The sequence below is a fragment of the Pelecanus crispus genome, chromosome 10 (assembly GCF_030463565.1).
Source record: "Pelecanus crispus isolate bPelCri1 chromosome 10, bPelCri1.pri, whole genome shotgun sequence".
NCBI classification, from domain to species: domain Eukaryota; kingdom Metazoa; phylum Chordata; class Aves; order Pelecaniformes; family Pelecanidae; genus Pelecanus; species Pelecanus crispus.
The window spans coordinates 9,684,830-9,704,204 of record NC_134652.1 but is presented as its reverse complement, the minus strand read 5'-3'; the positions used below and the strand labels follow the sequence as shown (position 1 = coordinate 9,704,204).

Below are 19,375 nucleotides of genomic sequence, written 5' to 3'. Positions count from 1 at the left end.
TTTTTTTTTGTTTAAATGTTATAAAGATTAAAAATATAAAGAAAGTAGGATTTTCAGGATTGCTCAGATTTGGCTAAATTCCATTCCCATTCAAATTGCTGGCAAAAGTTAGGCTGACGTTGGAATTTGGCCAGTGCTGCAAGCTCTCAAAACCCTATGATAAATTTGTTGCCTGTTTGAGTACCTTTGCATGAGTTCCAAATGTGGTTACAGAATCCTATTAGTTAACGCATTATCTTACCTATTGATCTTACTTAACTCATATTAAATCAGGAATGGCTTCAAGTACAGAATGCTTCCAGTCTAATGATAATTATTCATTTACATGTTGCTCAAAAGTTAGTGCTTCTAGAAAGTATTTTCTTTTGCATTCTAGTTTTCCTCATGTAGTTAATTTTAAAATCATATTGTGCCCACAGTTTAATACAGTTTAGATGCCTCAGGCCTGTTGCTAATTTTTCAGTTTATGCAGCACAGAAACACACACACATGCACAAAGAAATAATTCTCTTTTTACCCAAGCTAGCTCAGGAATATTTGCACTGCACTACACTATGCTAAAGTGGAAACATGCCTCAGGACTGTATGCAAACTCTGCTTAAGTTGGTCTTCACTCTGTTCCTCCTCTTTGCAGGAGATGGTGGAGTAGCTAGAGGAAACAATGTACTGCACAGTATGTGGAAGAGTAATGCAACCCAGTAACGTAGTGCAAAATGGCAATGCACAAGGAAGTCACATATGTATAAAATAGTCTTTCTTAAAAAATGAACAAAGAGCTCTCTCCAAATGATCTCTCGCAAATAAAAAAAAAGCATCTGTTTTCCAAACTGTCAAACTGTGCTCAAGCCTGTCAGTAAGGGGGGGTGGTGGTGGGAAATTAAATAAAAGAAAATCATCAGTGTGCTGTATGGAATATATTTAGGAGTCTGCTAATTTTGTCATATGATAAAAATCCCCTTTCAGAAATCCTAGTCCCCATCAGGATCTCTACCAAAACCTGGTGAAATCCGACTCCCAGGTGTCAGATGGGGAGATGGGGGAAGAAAAAAAATCTTGCAATAATATTGCTTGTTATTTAAAATTTGTTTTAAGACATTTATTTTCAATAACTGGTATAATACTGGAATAAGGGTGTGTAGGTGATTTTTGTCTTGAAAGACACTTTAAACCTCATAGTCCTGACATTGTAAAGTAAAACAAGTATATTAAAATGGCATATTTTAATTACTTTAAACTTGTGGTTCTGAATACTGATAAAACCTGGTGAACTTAAGTCTCCTTGTTAACTTTAGGGATTATTAGACTTGGACTGAAGATGTTAAAGTTTTCTAAGATAAAGTGAAATATTTGCTTGCCTTGAATTTTGTTATTTAACTCTGAAATGTTTAGTTAGTACTCAAAATGTTTTAGTAGAGTTGTGCTGGCATGATCAATTTTGTTATAAGTTCTTTATTTTATGAGCTCAATACTTCTGAAAATAATGTTTTACATCAATGTTCTTTTTTTATTTCTTTTTTTTCAGCCCAAATGCAATACTACGATTAAGATTTAATCACTTTGCCACAGAATGTAGTTGGGACCATATGTATGTATATGATGGAGATTCAATATATGCACCTTTAATAGCTGTATTTAGGTGAGTATGTTTATTAGCATTTTAGTCCAAGTAGTCATATATGGTCTTTTTTAGTTTGTGGGGAAAAAAATAACATTAGAGGCTTTAACTTGTTAAATAGCTTGCTTTCTTTTGTTAAAATTGTGGGAGCATGTATGTAAAGTTATGTTAGAATAAATTACAAAACGCTACTTTTTTGGTTAGGTCATCATAGCATAAATCCATTATGTGGCTCGTACTTAATGCTGACGTATTTTCCACTAAGCTTCCAATAGTGAGTGAGACTCCTGAGTTTTAATGTGCATTAAATGTGGCACTGGCCAATAGTGTCAGTGTCTGACCCTACTTAAGGGACAATTGCAATTTGTGATCAGGCAACGTTGCACTATGTGCAAGTTACAAAAAACTGGCTGCTAAGTGCCTTCTACACTTCTGTGTGAAGAATGAAGAGACTTGTACAGGGCATTTGATACAAAAGCTATCTTAAGCACTAATTTTATACCATGTTTCCTTAGATCGCTCCACTGGGCATCATTGTGACTAAGTCATAGTGAGTAACATTATCAAATTCTTCAGAGTCCTGGAGGAGAGCTCAAATTTGCTATCAACTGAAATGATAGAATTTCCTTTTTCTTATGTTACCATTAGCTTATGAGAATTACTACACAACTAAATCTTTTTTTCAGGTTAATATTTGTTGTCTAAAATCATAGTTTTGCTTTGTAGCAAGGTTTAGAAATAAACATAAAATCAACAACAATAAACAGTCAGCATAGCAACTAATACTGAATGAAGACTAATTATTTGCCTGTCAAATGACAATAAACCATTGAGGTAAAGAATTAGGTCCATGCACTGCACTTCTATGTGACCAAGAAAGAAAAAGCAGGGCACGTGAATTTTAACACTTGTTTCCTCCATTCCTGGACTTTACCAGAATGTTTCAGTTGGTTTATTCCTACCCTTCCATTACAATTTTGGGAAACATTCCAGAAAGAATATTCTATGCAAGTGGGCTATAGTTTATTAGAGAGAAGGCACAGGACCCTGAATCCTTTGAATTCAATAAAAGTTTTATCTTGGGATATCCACTGAGTGCAAAACTATATTTAAAAACCAACCAACCAACCAAAAAAACCCCAAACCACAAAAAAACCAACAAAACAGAAACTGTTTGTGCATGTATACACGCATGCTCTGTGGGTCAGAAATTGTACTTCTTTTTGTCTTATGAAATACTGATTATGGTGCTGAAGTTTAAAAAATGCTAATTGCATAAATTATAGTGCTTTCTCCTAAGGGGACAAAGCTCAGGTCATCCCTCTTTCCTGCCCAACTATAGCAATCTACACCACCTTCTCTCCTAATTTTCCTGAATTTTTACATGATTGCTCAGGATTATTTTTCCTCCCCAAAGTTGTATTTGTTAAATGTGTCCAGCTATTATTCAGGAGCCTGACTTGTAGCATGAATGGAAGGAACGAGGAGGTTCCTCTTCATGTGTGCTTTACTTCAGATGTCTTTCAGTTTATTGATAGTGTTTTCCTTAGGATTCCTATAACTGTTAATTTATATTTGTGATGTGGCACTGTTTTATGCAGGTGATCCTTTTTCTCAGTATTTTAATATATTGCCTGTTTTTCCTGCTTCAGTCTTAAGTAAAGACTGACGTCTTAACATCTTTCTGAAGTTTTAAAAAGTATTTTATTTTCTATTGAGAATTGCCTTTTCATGGAAATTACTTAACTATCATACCTTCCAGGTTTGAAATTCTTTAATAAGATAAACTTCTAAAGGTGCAAATATTATGTGGAAATAGAATTTGTGCTGAAATGCAGTGAGTGTTAAGCACCTGTCTGAAGGATTTATATACTTTTTTTCAAAGTTCAAATAAGTTCAAAAAATTATACTGACAATGCATGCATCCTCAGAATAATCTGATGTGAAATTTTGCATTACTGTGTGACGGAGGAGATGTTTTGTTTTGTTTTTCCTGGAAAACCCTACCTTACCTTGCAGAGGCATGGACAAGTTTTATATGCATTTTATTATTTGTTTTTAAAAAAGAAGTTTTAAAATGAGATTTATGAGTTATCTTGTCTATGTAATTAACAAGAATAGCTAACTCCCTCTTTCCTTTTATTTTTTTTTTTCCCCCTCTCCCAAAGACTGATTAGAAACATTATTCTAATTTTCTTTTCCAGTGGTCTAATAGTCCCTGAAGTACGTGGAAATGAAACCGTTCCTGAAGTAGTTACTACATCTGGCTATGCATTGCTACACTTTTTTAGTGATGCTGCTTATAACCTAACTGGATTTAATATTTTTTACTCGTAAGTATTTTTTAATAAGTAATTACTTTGTTAATTAGCATATCATTTCTTTCAGGAGAATGACAAACCCAGGGAACGTGTTTATCTATTGATTTTAATTAATAATGTAGGAGTTATGCTTTGTGTTACAGGGAGCTGGTGTTGTAATGAGTTGTCATTAAGGTACTAGGCTAAAAAAAAGAAAAAGAAAACGAGATGAAGTATATTGTTCTGAGTGAACATGGCCATTCCAAGAGTTTGTTTTTCCTGTGTCATATGGAATTAGAATGTATCTCTTCCAGTATTTATCCAACACATGTACTTGTCATATGGAATAGAAGGGAGATTATATCTGCTGTCATGTCAATTCCCTTCTCTTGAACTAGGATCATCTGTTGCTTGATTTTTCTTGCTGAATATGCTTTTATGGCTTTTGATACCTTCACCAAAGTCCTGATTTTATTTTTGTGCCAGCCACAAGGGTTTTATTCCATTTCTTCTCTATTTTTTGAGTACTTTCCCCTCCTATTGTCCATCTCAGTCTGCTTTCTGCCTTCATAGTTCTTCTCTGGACTGTCTTTTAGTTTCTCTGATGGCAAAGTCTAATCTGGTATATGCTTGCTTTCCTCCAGTCTGCTTTTCTGTGTCAGCAGCTCTAAAGATGTATCCAATGGACCCGAGCCTTTTCCTTCTTACGTGCACTACCTGTTGATTGCAACTTCTGTCTCATTTGGGACATGCTCATGACACAGGATGCGGTGTCTCTTTATACTGGATGCTTTAGTTCAAGAGGGGATTGCTTGATCCTGTTGAACCTGTTTCTTCATGCGATAGTTTTCCTATGACTGAAGATATTCCTGTTCCTTCCTTTCAATTGCTTCAGATCCTGAAATACCAGTTTTTGGGATGTGGTGGTCAGTGCTGCACTTCATATGTGGAAGTACATATAATATTCCTGTTTGTGCTTCTGACCATAATCACCTGGCAGATGTGTCTACTGTAATTAGATTTTTTTCTCACACACATCCCACCCCCGCCCCCCCCCGCCCCCCCTCAATTATCCCTGAAACTTTTATTGCACTTTTTTTGTTTGTCTTGGGAGCAAATGGCAATATGATACGGCATTCTTAAGAAATGAGTGTATGTGCTCTGCATTCTTTTATGACTTGGTAATGCGGTGCGTGCTACATATCATTACCTAATTTTTTGGAAGATTTAAAATAAATGAAACAAACTGCCAGTTTTTAATTCTGCTACATATATAACTCAAGAAATATTATGTACTCTGTTCTTCTGTTTCTTCCATTGCAATGGATACTTTTAAAATGTTTTTTTTTTTTAGTGAGCCAACAGTGACTTTTTATGCTAAAAGAAGTACCTATGATTGCTTTCTATGGCTGCATTAACTTTCTTCTGTCACTGATCTGTTGCACTGTGCTTCTGTTACCCTCTTTCTTCCTTGGCTTGGTAACCCAAAGCAGTTTTTGACTTCATCTTTGACTTCGTCTTGATGGACCACTCGTGTTTGTTTATTTTGGGGAAGACAGAAGCACTGCATCTGTCACTAACATGCCATGCCAGTTGCAAACAATAATAGTTACTCCAGAACTCTCTGAGTAAATTTTGTGTTCCTTGGAGTCGAGCAACCTGCTTCCAACTCTGCCAATCCATTTTTTCCTCATTCTGTTTGAATCCTTAAACCCACTGGAGTGGGAAATACGTCTACTTTTAAACTGGTATCACTATTGCTGGAAAGACTTAACTGTTCCACCTCCTGCAGAACACTGTCCCTGTGAAGTCAGGGGCAGAGGTTCCTCACAGCTGTGGTATACAACAGTTAATGCTATCAGTAGCTTTGATGCCGTGTATACTGGGGAAAACCCCCAGGACGTTTGCAGTTCACAAGTGGAATTTTTTTTTTTTTCCCCTGTAGTGTAACAGTCCTCTGAGGTGTGAGTCTTTAGGAAATGAGAACACATCTCCTGACTGTCCTACCACAGCTACATTTGGCCAAGGGCCCTAACTTTTTCATTTCTTTCTTCCTTTGTTAAGAGCAAGTAGTACCATTTTATTCTGAATTTCAACCCAACCCTTTGCTGTGAGTCATCAAAGAAGGTTTCAAATCCTTTTTGGACTTCGTCAGGCATGTACTGCCTGAGACCCATATTCTGTTCATGGAAACTCTTGGACCCACGTCCTTCAATGTCCTCCATCCCTCCTTGTCTCCAAGGTATTGCCTGCATTTCTGGAACCAGCTTGCATAATTTTGCAGTCTAGTTGCCTGTGATCTCAGTGTTTAGTAGGGTGTATCACAGAAATGCTAACTCCCGTAACAGTCACAGACTTCTTCCAGCCTAATCTTTCCTCTTTTTGCATCTCTGACTGTGAAGTTAAGGTGGCACTCTCATTAAAGAGTCAAAGCATGAAGTACTGCCTGTGTGTAGTTTCAGGATGTTACCCATCTTGTATTTTTCCTTGCTTGTTTTTTCCAATTTTATTCCCCTTGGATATTAGACATACCGTTTTATAGCATGGACCAAAGCTACTCAGGAAAACCCTTTAACTGTATGGTGGAGAGTTTAAGGGTTACTGCTCACAGTCACGTCTAGTGTGGATGTTCCTAGAATTACTAAGCATTTGAAGGGACTGCCTAGAGTGCCTATGCTGGAATATGGGGCGTGTGGTGGTGGGTGGGGAAAGGTGGTGATCTGTCCAGGCAGGGCATGTTCTTCTGTTTAATGTCCGTACTTCTTGGTAAAGTATAAGATGTTTGTGATCCTGACTGCATCATGGACTTTTTATGTAAGCCTGGATGAACACCTTTTCAGCTCACTCGCCTGTAAAGTCATAATTAAACTTGTGTTTTATCAGTACATAGAAATTTTCAGGAAAAAATTTTGTCTTTGTTTGTATTTTACTTTGTCTAATAAATACTGTTGGAATACTGTCAGATAAAACCACTGTCATCAACTCTTGGCTTGTCATTTCTCTTATTTTACCTTTTTTTCAGAATTAATTCTTGCCCTAATAACTGCTCAGAACATGGAAAGTGCACAACCAGTGTGTCCGTACCAAGCCGGGTGTACTGTGAGTGTGACAAGTATTGGAAAGGAGAAGCCTGTGATATTCCATATTGTAAAGCCAACTGTGGCAGTCCAGATCATGGGTACTGTGATTTGACAGGCGAGAAGCTGTGTGTTTGCAATGATAGCTGGCAAGGTAAGGTTTTGTTATTTGGAATCAAGTTCATCTTTAAAAAAGAACTGCTTTTAATGCATCCTACCTAGTGTGCAAATTAGCATCTTTAAAGAATAAGCATAAATGAAAAAACAATTTCTGGAGTAAATTTTCAGTGGACCTAGGTGTGTGTACTTCAATGATATAAAAAGCTCACAGCTTTAATATTTTCTGTCTGAAGATACTGCAGAAATATCTGATCTAAACTTTCCTGTGGTGGGCGTTCTTCTTTTTAGATCATTAATTTGAAAAAATAATGGCAGTAATTACTCAAGAGTTGTGAGCGCTTCTGGAGACTAAGTTCCTCCATAGCCTAATTTCCTATTCTATTAATTTTTTTTAATGTCTAGATAGATTTGATTTTCTGCCCCCCTTTCTTAATGTCACATCATCACATCATATTTTTAGTGCTTCATGAAGTAAGTATTCACTGTCTAGTTTTTAGCTGTATATTATTTGTATAGTAGGTAAGCCATTTTGTTGCAACGGTATGAGAATGTGTATGTGGTCATGTACTGTGGAGTTATGGATGTACTGTAAGCATGTGCTGTAGTTTTACTCCCAGTACCATAAATAATTGCTTCTTATTAAAGGTCAATTATTTAAGATCCTAAATGTTTAATTCACTTACTATAATTATGGTAGATGTTTGTGAATTTCTTCTTTTTTATCCTTTACCATTCCTATTAAAAGGCTCAGTTGGATTAGCTTGCTATGCATTGAACTTGCCATTCTTCTCTTAAAAGAAATATTAAAATACCTCCAGATTACTTAGCTGATATGCCCTCTTCCCATTACTTCCTGCCTCTACTTTTGTTTTATTGACGTTTCTTTTTGCATGTCAGAGGACATGGCTTTTTTTACTCCTATTAGCTGTCACACCTATTAGACCAAAGACACCATGAGATTTAATACTTTCTCAATAATTAATGAAGTTGTTCATTAAAAGGCAGTCAGTGCACCCACAGAAAGGAAGTGGGTTAGCAATACGGTCATTGAATGGAAACAGTGCAGACTTGTTACTGAGTCCTCCAAACCTTTCATGTTTATAGTGCACAAAAAAAATTCTGAAAGCTTAATCTCAGTAAGGAAGTTGTGAGTAGAACTTGCAGCAAGTACATCACCATTTTATTTGTGCATTGATTCCTTGCAATTTCAGATCACTGCATACAAGATGGGAAAAATCCACAATCTTTGGAAACGCTTTTGAGGCTACACCTTCATCTACAGTGCTATAATCTTCGTTAGAAGTTTTTAGCACGAAATAAAATTCTAACTTTCACTGTTAGTACCTTGTTTTCATCTAGCATTTCTGTGCATACTAGCTTCCTATTCTTTCCTACAGTGAGTAGGATTATATAGACATAATTTGCTTAATTGTTCCTTGTTTTTTTACCAAACCTACATAATTTTTCAATTATTTTTTATTCTGTGCCAGATGAGCTGGCTTGCATACATAATTGTTTTTCCTTGTTCAATACAGAACAATACCAGACTTTCCTTAAGCTCTCTGGGAGACTACTTGCTTCTCTGTGCTGTTTTGTTTGTTTGTTTGTTTATTTGCATCTATACACTCTCTTTATAGTTTCTACACTGACAGTATCTTCTGTGTAGGTTATTTGCAGTGCTGGAACCATAAATATTCTTATTTATCTTAATATTCTTGCTGTCTGTCAAGTTTTTCTTCTGTTTGGTAATTCAAACCAACTGGCTAAAGTAAGGTCTTGATTTCTGTGTTTTTGAAGATAATTTTATGGTTTTTTCCCCATTTTGGTTTTTTTGAGTATGTTTAGTCCCTATATTAAAAAATCATTGGACTGCATTGTTTGAGATGTACTATAAATAAAATCCATGGTTCAGTACATAAAAAGGGTATTTCATATTTTACAACACATGGGGTTTCTTTTACAATGGTGACATCTTGTGGATGCTGTGGAAGGAGCATCTCTGAAGAATATTTCACATTTAAAACAAGTGTTCTGAGAAAAGAAAACTATTCTTTGGGATAGAATAATTGTTTCCAGTAAAAAGTAGGGTCCTCTTGTTATTAGATGTTTGCAGTTAGCTGGTAATTGTACAAATAAAGAATAATGCCATGATAATGGCAACTTTTAGGCTTGGAAAGCAAATAATTTAATAATAACAACAACTTTATTTTTAACAAAAAGTACATTTAACAAAAATGTACTTGTTACTTTTTTTAACAAAAAGTACATTTCTTATTTTTAATAATGCTATTAATGTTTAATAATGTTAAACATTTATGAGATGGTTGGTCTTAGAAGTACATACAGGAAGAAAATTTAGTATTTACTTGAAATCTGGTTTATTTAAAATATTCAGGCAACATATAGGAGGGTGAAGTTTTTCCTGAAGAGTGATTTCTTGTGAGTTACGCTGTCCCATTACTGGCTAATCTGTCTTGATATTCTAAAGCAGAATGTGTCGATGCCTGCTGATACAGGCTGTCAATGTAACTCAGGGAGGAAAAAAATGTCTTAAAACTGCTGACTTGCTCTCTTTTTCTTTGCTAGGCACAGATAAAAAGAAACAGGGACTTAGCTGAGACAAAAGGGGTGGCTCTTGCTCTATTTGGCCTGTTTAAGAAGTTGAAAAGATAGTTTATAGAAAGATGTTACCTTTTGCCAGATAGATGTTTACAGCCAGCAAATTCTCTTTGATACAAGGAACACTGTCTTGGACTGTCTCAGGCTGTAAGTGAGCAGAGGAGATTTCAAAGCAGTTAACTTCTGTAACAGGGTTAAAAATTCAGGATGATTGGAAGGATTGTAAACAGTTCCACATTTTTAGAAGGGATAAATGCACTGTCTTCGGACATGCTGAAACTATTGGCAACTACTATGAATGTGTTGTATGCTTTTAAAAGTAATGTTACGGGTCTTGTTGATAGACATATTCTTTGATTTCTTCAAGGAGCTTGACTTAATACCATGTATAGAAAAGAACTAGCCTGCCACATATTAAATAGGTCAAAAACTGTTTTACAGAAGGAATTCAAAATATAGCTACCTGTAAAATAGGCAGTAGCAGAGTGATTAGTTGGAGAATTTTCCACTGACTGGTTTTTGTCTGGTGTTAAACAAGGTTTTTTTAAGAGACCTCAATTATTACATATAATTTTTCCTGATAATATTTTCAGGTAAGTTAATAAGATTCACTGTGTGGTAAATAAAGGAAGATTAGTTTCATTTTAAAGAGCCATAAATCATCCAGTTCAAAGTCATAATTGAGAAAATTGTCTTAATATCACTTAATGTAAAATGATCTAGGAACAAAGACTGCAGGCCGTATTGGCAAACGAAAGGCTGTCTTAGAAAGAGATTGTTAAGTCTTGCAAATCACTGTAGGTAATAATTTCCACATGAGGAATTTTGAGTAGAGAGCAAGTGACCCTTTCTCCGAGATAGGCATTTGGGAGATAACATTGGATTATAGTGCCCAGTTTGGGGACTGGCACTTCAGGGAGGAGGGTAAATACCAGCGAGAACTCAAGTCATGTGGCAAAACTGATGTGCTTACTAGGAAACAATCCTGTGATAGGAGGATTAAGGAGTTAGTGGTGACTCGAACGTTTAGTGGGAGTCCTCGCTGAGAGCTCCTGCACAGGCATGATGTCTCCCTGATCCAGCGTGATGTGGGGATGTTCTTGGTGCTGGTACCTTTTGCACTGGGTGCAGAAAGGGAGAAAAGAGTTGAAGACTCTATTGAATGTAAGAGGAACTTTATTGGTACTTTGATCATTGAACATCAGTACTGCAAGTGAAAAGGGGATCTAATAGGGAGGTGTTACAGAGTGTGTTTACATTAGTCTTTAAGAGGATCAGTAGGGTACCTTCAAAGAAAATCTGATCCTCCATGTGTTTTGGCTTGTGTTGTGAGGTGGTTTGAAAACACAGGAACTGCATTCCTTTCAGATGAAACTACACCAGAAGGTGAGCTCCAGGGTTGCACATAATGCACACCAGCCATAAATGGGCACTCAGTCCTAGGGATCAGATCTAGACCAAAGTTAAAACACCGATAAAAATTCTGGGATGTGTATAGTCAGTTGTTTCTCCCCACAGATCTGCTCCTGACAGATAGAGAAGTAGTGGAAGACCATATTCTGAAATTAAACTCATTAACTTCAAAATAAGTCTATTAGCAATTCAGGCAGCTTGAGTTTTATAACATTTCTCTAGGGAAAAATGAGCCTTTATGTACGAAGAAAAGTAAACAATGGAAGTGTAAAAGGAATGCTATGACTACTGCACTGTAAAATTCAGTATTTTGCCTTCCTCATTACTATGGTGTTTATTCTAACAGCATCTTGAGTATGGCCAGAACTACTATGTCAATGTGTGTCTATACTCGACTTAGATTATCCTGAAAGGACTAATTAGAGTTGAGTTCATTGTGACTGTTTCAGTGGAAGGCTTTGATGTCGTGCTCTTGTTTGGCCTGCCTTATTCCTCAATGCTGAGATTTAGCAAAGCTGTGCTTGTGTGGTGGTGGTTTATTGAAACTGATGGAGATGGTTTGAGATGTGAACTCAAGTAGTGCCAGTTGAAATGTGGCACTGGGAAGAGCTTGTGCCAAATGCTGAGAGGTCTGAAATCTGACATTTTGGCCTGTTGTGCCTGGATGTTCTTGAACAGAAAGCATACAAGTAAGTATTTTCAGAGAAGAGGACCTATGGTGTAACATTTGCTTTGGACAAACCTGGGTTTGGAAGGAAAAAAAAAAAAGAAATAGAACCAGGTGTCTTATAACTGTTCTGCCCTGTGATAATCCCCTCTTTGTCTCGATCTCACTTTTCAGGTTTTCTCCTGGCCAAGTATCAATTCAGCCAGAAGAAACTGTAGTTTTACAGTCTGGGAGATGTCCTGTTAGATATATGTGCATTAATACTATATATGCACATAAACCAGAAACCCAAGGAATCCTTTTCTCCCCCAATTTTAAGTTAAAATCCAATTTCTGCACTCCATATTTGTAATTTCTTTACATGTCTCATAGAAATGAGAGTTGTCTGAGGAAATTTTGCATATACAGAATTCATAGGAAGGAATTGAATTAACATGAATGGTTATTTTGTATATACTGGAAACATGTTCTTCAGTTTTATGTTCGGATTGAACTTAATCTGTCAAGCATCCTTGGAGGACTTTGTGCGATTTGTAAACAAACTATAGCTATCATAATTAGAAATCTAGTGTCTGAAAAATCTGTGTGAGAAAATTCAGTATCCTTATTGCAAAAGAACAAACATCACAGTTAAATGAAGAGCCAGCTTCAGTTTTAAATACCTTTGTGGTGTCATCTAACGATTAGTGAAAGCAGGTTTAGCAGAATTTGTTGGATTCATTTCAATAAAGGGTTGGCTGCATTAAAATGGTTGATAATGCTCTGTATGTGCAATTAGGCTGAGATTTAGGAAGGGAGTCCCCTACTATTTGTGAGTTGCAATGAAAAATGTAATCCATTTAAAGTAAATCATTAAAGTAAATCTAAATATTTATTTAAAATGCATGCACATAAATGTAGCAAGGGAGAACATGCAAACACTTGATTTAAACTAATGAACAAATGCAGTACTATGTCCTGAACACAAGAAGTGGATAGATAGTGCTGATCTCCCTGATAAGCGAAGGTACAAAATTTAGCTCATTATTTGTAGCACCTTTATTTAAGAATAGGAAGAAAGATATTCAGGCAGCTGAAAACTTGTTAGCTTGATTTCAGCAGCATGTAAAGTTCTAGACCATCATTTGAGGAAAGAAATAAATGAAATGTGCATTTATCAATGTAGTTCATACTAAAATAACCTGCAAGAAAAGTGACAAGAAAATGCAATATTTTTTTATCTGAACCTCAGCATTTGGTGATAGGAAGTCATTGAAACTGAAGAAGTCCAGGAATACGTAAGGGAACAGTAAGAGGAACACAGCTTGTTAATTGTGAAATTTGAGTGGGTGTGCTGAACAAGTAACTTAGGATGGAAAGATATCAGTACTACTTAAAGACTGATCTTGGGACTGATCTTGTTGCATAATTTTTATAATCTACTCATAAGACTGCTAATGAAATCTGGTAATACAAAGGTGGGAGTTACTTTAAATATGAAGGAGGACCAGAATATCCTGCAAAAAAGCATTACAGTAACGTGTGGGATGTAATTACTTCAGTATAAATTGTAAATTCATACATTTAGGGATGAAGAATATAGAATTTGTTTTATAATCTTGGATTGAAATGTGGAAGATGACATGGGAGAAAACTTGCTTGTCTATCTCCATTAAAATATGAACTAATTCATATTCTTAATTTTATATATTCTTTGAACTATAGGCTGTAAAGTGTCAAGTGTAGCAGGATGACCAGTCACAGAACCTACAGTTAAATATATGAAAACATTAGCACTATATTTAATTTTTGTTACTACACTTCCATGAATACAAATTGAAACAAGCTCAGGGGACAACCATTAGGATGATCCAGGGCTGTGGAAGATACTAACAAAACTGGTAAAATGGAGGCTGGGAGGGAATAGCATTGCTGTTTATAAACATGTATGAGGTGTGTAGACTTAAAAGATAGACCAGCTCTAAGTCCAGTGATATCAACACTGGTAGAAGAATAATTGGGGTAAGCTGCCCATCACTACATCTAGTTTGAAAATTGGAAGGAGGCTTTTGACTGTTAGAGCTGTGAAGTTTTCTAGAAGTTGTTAGCAGAGATATTAGAGCTTGATGATCCTGCTGGCATTAGCATGGAGTCTCAAAATCTGTAGTCCAGTGGGTACTGTCAGCTACTGCTAATCTGAAAAGTCCCTGTTTCTTTTGGAGAGTAAGCAAAGCATTTTTTTGTTTAATATTAAGATGACAAATCTCATGCAAAGTCTACCGAAGAGTATACTCAGTCTACCAAAGAGTACACTGAAGACTGTGCTCAGTCATGAAAGACTAGGAAGGCTTTCCATGCGTTGTGCTTCCAATAAAGACTGCTGTGGCATCAGACCTTGTTCTTCGGTACCAACCCAGCTGATCTTGAGTCTGAGACCTGAAGTCAAACAGTTAAAGGGTGTTTTTGAGTCGTACACACCAGTGGCAGGCAGTGCAGCTCTCTTGGCTTGCCTGCTCAGACTTACCCTGCAGATTCCCCAAGGCCAGATAGCCCTTGGATGATCTGCTCTTCCTGGCTGAGGGAAGAAACGGCACTGAATAATAGCACCCAGACGGCATATCAAGAACTGCATCGGCTTGCGTGCAGTAGGATTTCTGGCTATTTCATTCATGGAGGAGGCTGAGTCCTGGCACAGCTTGCTACCATGCTGCTTTAGCTGGAGACCTATCCAGGATCTCTCTGCCTACCACTAGGTCTCATTTGGAGCAAGACTGTTTGCAGGAGGGGGGAAATAATTACCTTCTGCATGGATGTTGTGGAGCTGTGCAGTGTCAGTGTAGGAATACATGAATACACCTACTATTAGAATGCCAGTGAGCCGTTCTGGAACAACATCTATCTCTTCATTTACATAGCAACTTTGTATTTTTATGTAGTTACTATCTCATCACTTTCCTGTAAGAAAGGTGATTTACTGCTTGGTAAAACCTCAAATGGAATTTTTATTGAAAGTATATTCAGATATATTCTCTTTTCTCAAAAATATTTTTCATAATCTCAAATTCATTATCATATGAAGATTTTATTGGGTACTTGAGAATAGTAATAGTGAGTTTGTATTTGTGGTCGTTGAAAAATTATGTTAAAGCAATAATTTGCAACTCTAATGATCAGATATCAAACAAATACAGAATAAATAACAACAAATACTTTACCTAAATGCTTTGATTAGATCGTATGAAAACCAGGACTGAGACATTTATATTCAACACATCAATACTTTTGTTTTTTTTTCCTGTGATCCCGAAGGAAAACATTAGGATTGAAGACAGTAGATGATGTTTTCTCATTAGGTGGAAATTGATCTTATGACTTGAACTACTGGAACAGATTGTTACTTTGGCAGTTCATGAAACTCCTCAATAAATAGAATTTAGATTCCTTCTCTTGGGTGGGTAAACTGCTTTTTTAAACCTATAGAATTTTTTCCTACCTTTGAGGATAACGTAATTGACTTCCAATTCAGGTTTATAAAGTTGTTTGCTGGTTTTAACGCTCCCCCCCCCCCCCCCCCCCCTGTGGATTGAGTGACACATTAGGAAGACAAGAAAGAAATCCGCTTTTAAATAAATGGAGAAAAATCATATTTGCATAGAAAATAATAACACACTTTTCATGTCTTTGTTCTGCAGCTGTAGTGCTCTGTGTTGCACAAAAGGCATGTATTTAGTGAATGTGATGTTTCTGAAGAGAAAATGTATCTATGCTGAACTAATGGTGATGTTTCATGGTATATGTATTTAAGTAGGAAAAATTTGTAAATGATATTTATAAGTCCTATGTTTACCTTGCCTTTATAAGGCAATAGCCACACAAAAGCATTTGCTTTTTAAATGATGTTTCAGTAGAAGTCAGTATCATTCTATTATTTGGGTTTTTTCAAGTATATATTCCATTTTTTTACTGATTGATACATACTGTGATAAATTCATGAATGTTTTACACTTTCACTGAAGAGGCAGTCCTGGCTGCACAGTCTTACTTGTGTTGGCACAACCATGTGCACGTGGGCAAGGTGAAACACAGAAGGAAACACATCCAGATTAAAAGTTAGCCTGGCTAAATATAAAAGCCCGTTTTAACCTGGATGCATTCCCTCGTCTGGTTCATGGTGCAGCCATGTGCAAACTGGTGCCAGTAGTGATAACAGCTGAAGAGGAAGCAGTGAGGGGAGGCCGGGGTGCCTCTTCTGGTGGCAATGTCAACTGATGAAACTTTAACGCACGTGCACGCCACGCACGGGGCATTGATGTGTTCTTTGAAGAAAACCTGCCGCTTTCAAGCTCCTGAGTTCAGGTGTGTCTCCTTAGCGCGTGTCCTTCCTCTGTGCCGGAACAAGACCTGGGTGCACGGTGTTTCTCCTCTCTATCTCGCCTTTCCTGTTGTTTGGTGTTAGACCGGCAATGAAGCACCGAGGCTGTAAGAAAGTTGTCTGCGGCATTCTTCCAGTCACTGATCTGTTAAGGGTGTTGTTAAGAATTTGACATTAAGTTTGTATACAGAGTTTTTGCTTGTTCTCATTTTAATACAGTCCATGTCGCCTAACTATATTTTGGCTTTGCTCTATGAATCCTTGCGGTTCCCTGTCTCCGGAAATGAAAATCCCAAATCCGTTGGCGTGCGAGTCGTTTCTGTGCTTGGTTCGCTCGTGGCCACTAGGGGGCACTGTTGGCCGCCACGTGGCTGCGCGGGAAGGGCCGCTGCCATAAGAACACGCGGGGTTTCATTCTCTGACTGGAGGCACCCTTTTCATAATTCTAAGCCCTTTCCTGATCAAAGAATTCTTAATCAATTGTTTATTTTTAAGCGCTTTCAGATTCAAACCGAGTGTTTCCTACAGCAATTTACCGAATCAGAATCTTGCTGAGGATACAATTCTATTACAGTATCTATTATTAATGCTTAAGAAATAATACACTGAATTGTTCATACTCTCATTAGACCTCATTCAAACACCATTAATCTTTTCTGGGTAGAAGGTATAATGAACAATGGGAATTGAGTGTCTACATCATTTAACAAATGCAGGGTAATTTGGGTACAAGTGGACATCATTCTTCTATAGAGTACGAGGAAGAGTTGACAACTGGTTAGGTACAGATTATTTGCCTGGTCGTTGTGTATAAGAAGTAATTGTAACAAGTTGCCCCAAAATTGGAAAAATTCCACATTGGAAAAATGTAATCTTCCCTTGTCCCCCCCGTGTCCCCCCCCCCCCCCCCGAATAATGTGTTTTAAAAGCATGAACTCGATGGAAATGACTTATTTAGTTTACTTAGTGAACTTCAGCAGCTTTCTTTCCTAAATGCTTGTCCAGTCTCTCCTTAACTCAGTGTAAACCTTTGCATCCAGAGCATCCTTTGTCAGGGTTCCTTGCCAAGGAGGTCTGATACTTTTTGCGTGGAAAACTGTCTCCTCTTGTTTGTTTTGAACATGGCTTCTTCAAGCTGTATTTGAAAAACCTTGGTTCTTATATTCAAGAAACTGTAGACTCTTCATATCCAATTTATTCACTTATCACTTATTTTAGAGACATTTATCATTCACTTCCAAATTTTCTTTTTTTTTTCCAAATGAAAAAGTCCTAGCCAACTCAGTATTTCCGATTGCAGAAGCCATTCAGTTCCTTTGAACGTCCTTATTACTCTTCAGTAAACAGTTGCCAGCTCTATCTTCTTTTTGAGTAGGGCACACAGTTTTCTAAGTGTGGGCAAACCGCTGATTTATACTGTGGGGTAGCAGTGTTCTCTGTTCTAACATATGATTTCCTTTTATGACCATTGCAGAGTGTTGAGGTGATATTTTCATGAGTTTTCTTAGGAAGAGACTTTACTCCTGACTAGTGATGGTTAGTTAAGAGACTGTTTTCTTTTTAGTCAAAGGTAAAATGCAGTTTACAGTTTTAAATTTATCTATGTTGAATTTCATGTGTAATTTTATTGCTCAGTCACATGGTCAGACAAGAACTTGTTCTGTGGTTCTTCAAACCTGTTCTTACTCTTTCTGCCCTCCAGTAATTGCATTTATCAGCAAACTTTCTCCACTGCTCATCCTCTTTCAGGATCAGTAATGTGTATGTTGAATACTGTGGGTGCCAGCAGAAATCCTTGTGGCACTCCACAACAGTCAAGTATCCTTAGAAGTCTTGACTGAGGAATTTTGTTAAAAGCCTTGTGAAAATCCATGTCAGTGTATCAACTGGATCACCCCATCTTGATATCTTCAAAGGACTTTAATAGTTTTGGAAGACAGGCCTTCTCTTTACGAAAGCTATACTGATTTTTATGAGTAGATGGCAATTATCTATCTATTGACTAATTCTGTCCATTCTTATAGTTTCTGCTGATTTGCCTGGTAGAAATGGAAGCATGGCAGGCCAGTAGTTTTCCGATCTTCCCTGGAACCTTTTTAAAAAGTTGATGTCATGTGTGACGTTTGGGATGCAGACTAGGTTTTTGTGGGTTTTTGTGTGGGTTTGTTTGTTTTTTTTTCTTCTTCCCTCTGTGTTTGCTTTTTGGGTGTGGGTTTTTTTCTTCTTTTTTTTTAAGCATGTTATCACTGAGTTTCCAAAGAATGTTATGTCCAGTCTGACTTCAACAGCTTTGTTTTTTTTGTAATGTCCAGTAGCTTGAGGGAAGGATTTACCCCAGTTAAAGCTGAGAGGGACATAACATTTCTTATAATATCAGTATCAAATTACAGGAATAGTTTGGCTGTCATACAATATCTGTGTGCCATCACTGATAATAAAAATTTCAATTCCATGATTGTGGAACACACTGATGTCCTAAAAATTCAGTGTTCCCCATCTAGAAAAAACCCCAGTCAGTAATGTTGTACAGTCACTGACAAGAGGCAAATAGTGCATATGCTGTCTTTTTTTTTGTCTTTTTTTTTTTTTTAAGCAAAGTTCTGAATATATTCAGGTTTTAAATAACAAAACTTTAAAGTTCTTTTGACACCTAGAGGGTAAACTAATGATGAAGAGATCACATTTTTGTTAGAACAAATGAGAAATAAATATTTCTGCTATTCATGATTTTAATAGTATCTAACTTAAATGACACATTTTGCTGACTTTTCCTTATTTAGCAAAACTAATTGGCTGAAATTGTTTCAAAATGATAGTAGTGTTTTGGTAGCTTTGTAGAATGATCTATAAAATCTTATAAAACTTAAATATTCAAATAATTCTTTTCAGAAAGCACTTTACAGTGTATTTTACTCTTGAAACACAATGCAGAAATGGCATTGGCAAAGGGTAAATTTTTATTCCTGAGATTTAATATAGTATAATCTATATTGTAACTTAATTTACTGTAATGTTATTGGCTTTGATGTAAGCTTAGTCTAGTTAGTTCAAATGCAGTATAATTTTTCTCCAGAGGTAACATGCAGCGTATACTGTGCTACACATTTTAAACCTATACAGCATCTAAAAATATGATGCATTACGCCTTTCTTTCAATTTGTGACTCATACAGTATATTTTCTGAGAAGAATGCAGAAATGTGTCATTATTTGA

The 19,375-nt window shown here is 36.6% G+C and overlaps 1 protein-coding gene across 1 annotated transcript in view; it reads left to right on the top strand.

Annotated features, from left to right (window-relative positions):
• ATRNL1 (attractin like 1) overlaps positions 1–19,375 on the top strand; it is a 543,282-nt gene that overhangs the window by 44,162 nt on the left and 479,745 nt on the right. Inside the window, exons 3-5 of the mRNA XM_075717535.1 lie at positions 1,523–1,636; positions 3,820–3,948; positions 6,938–7,146. Coding sequence (XP_075573650.1) covers positions 1,523–1,636; positions 3,820–3,948; positions 6,938–7,146 — 452 coding nt within the window. The remainder of the gene's footprint in view (positions 1–1,522; positions 1,637–3,819; positions 3,949–6,937; positions 7,147–19,375) is intronic.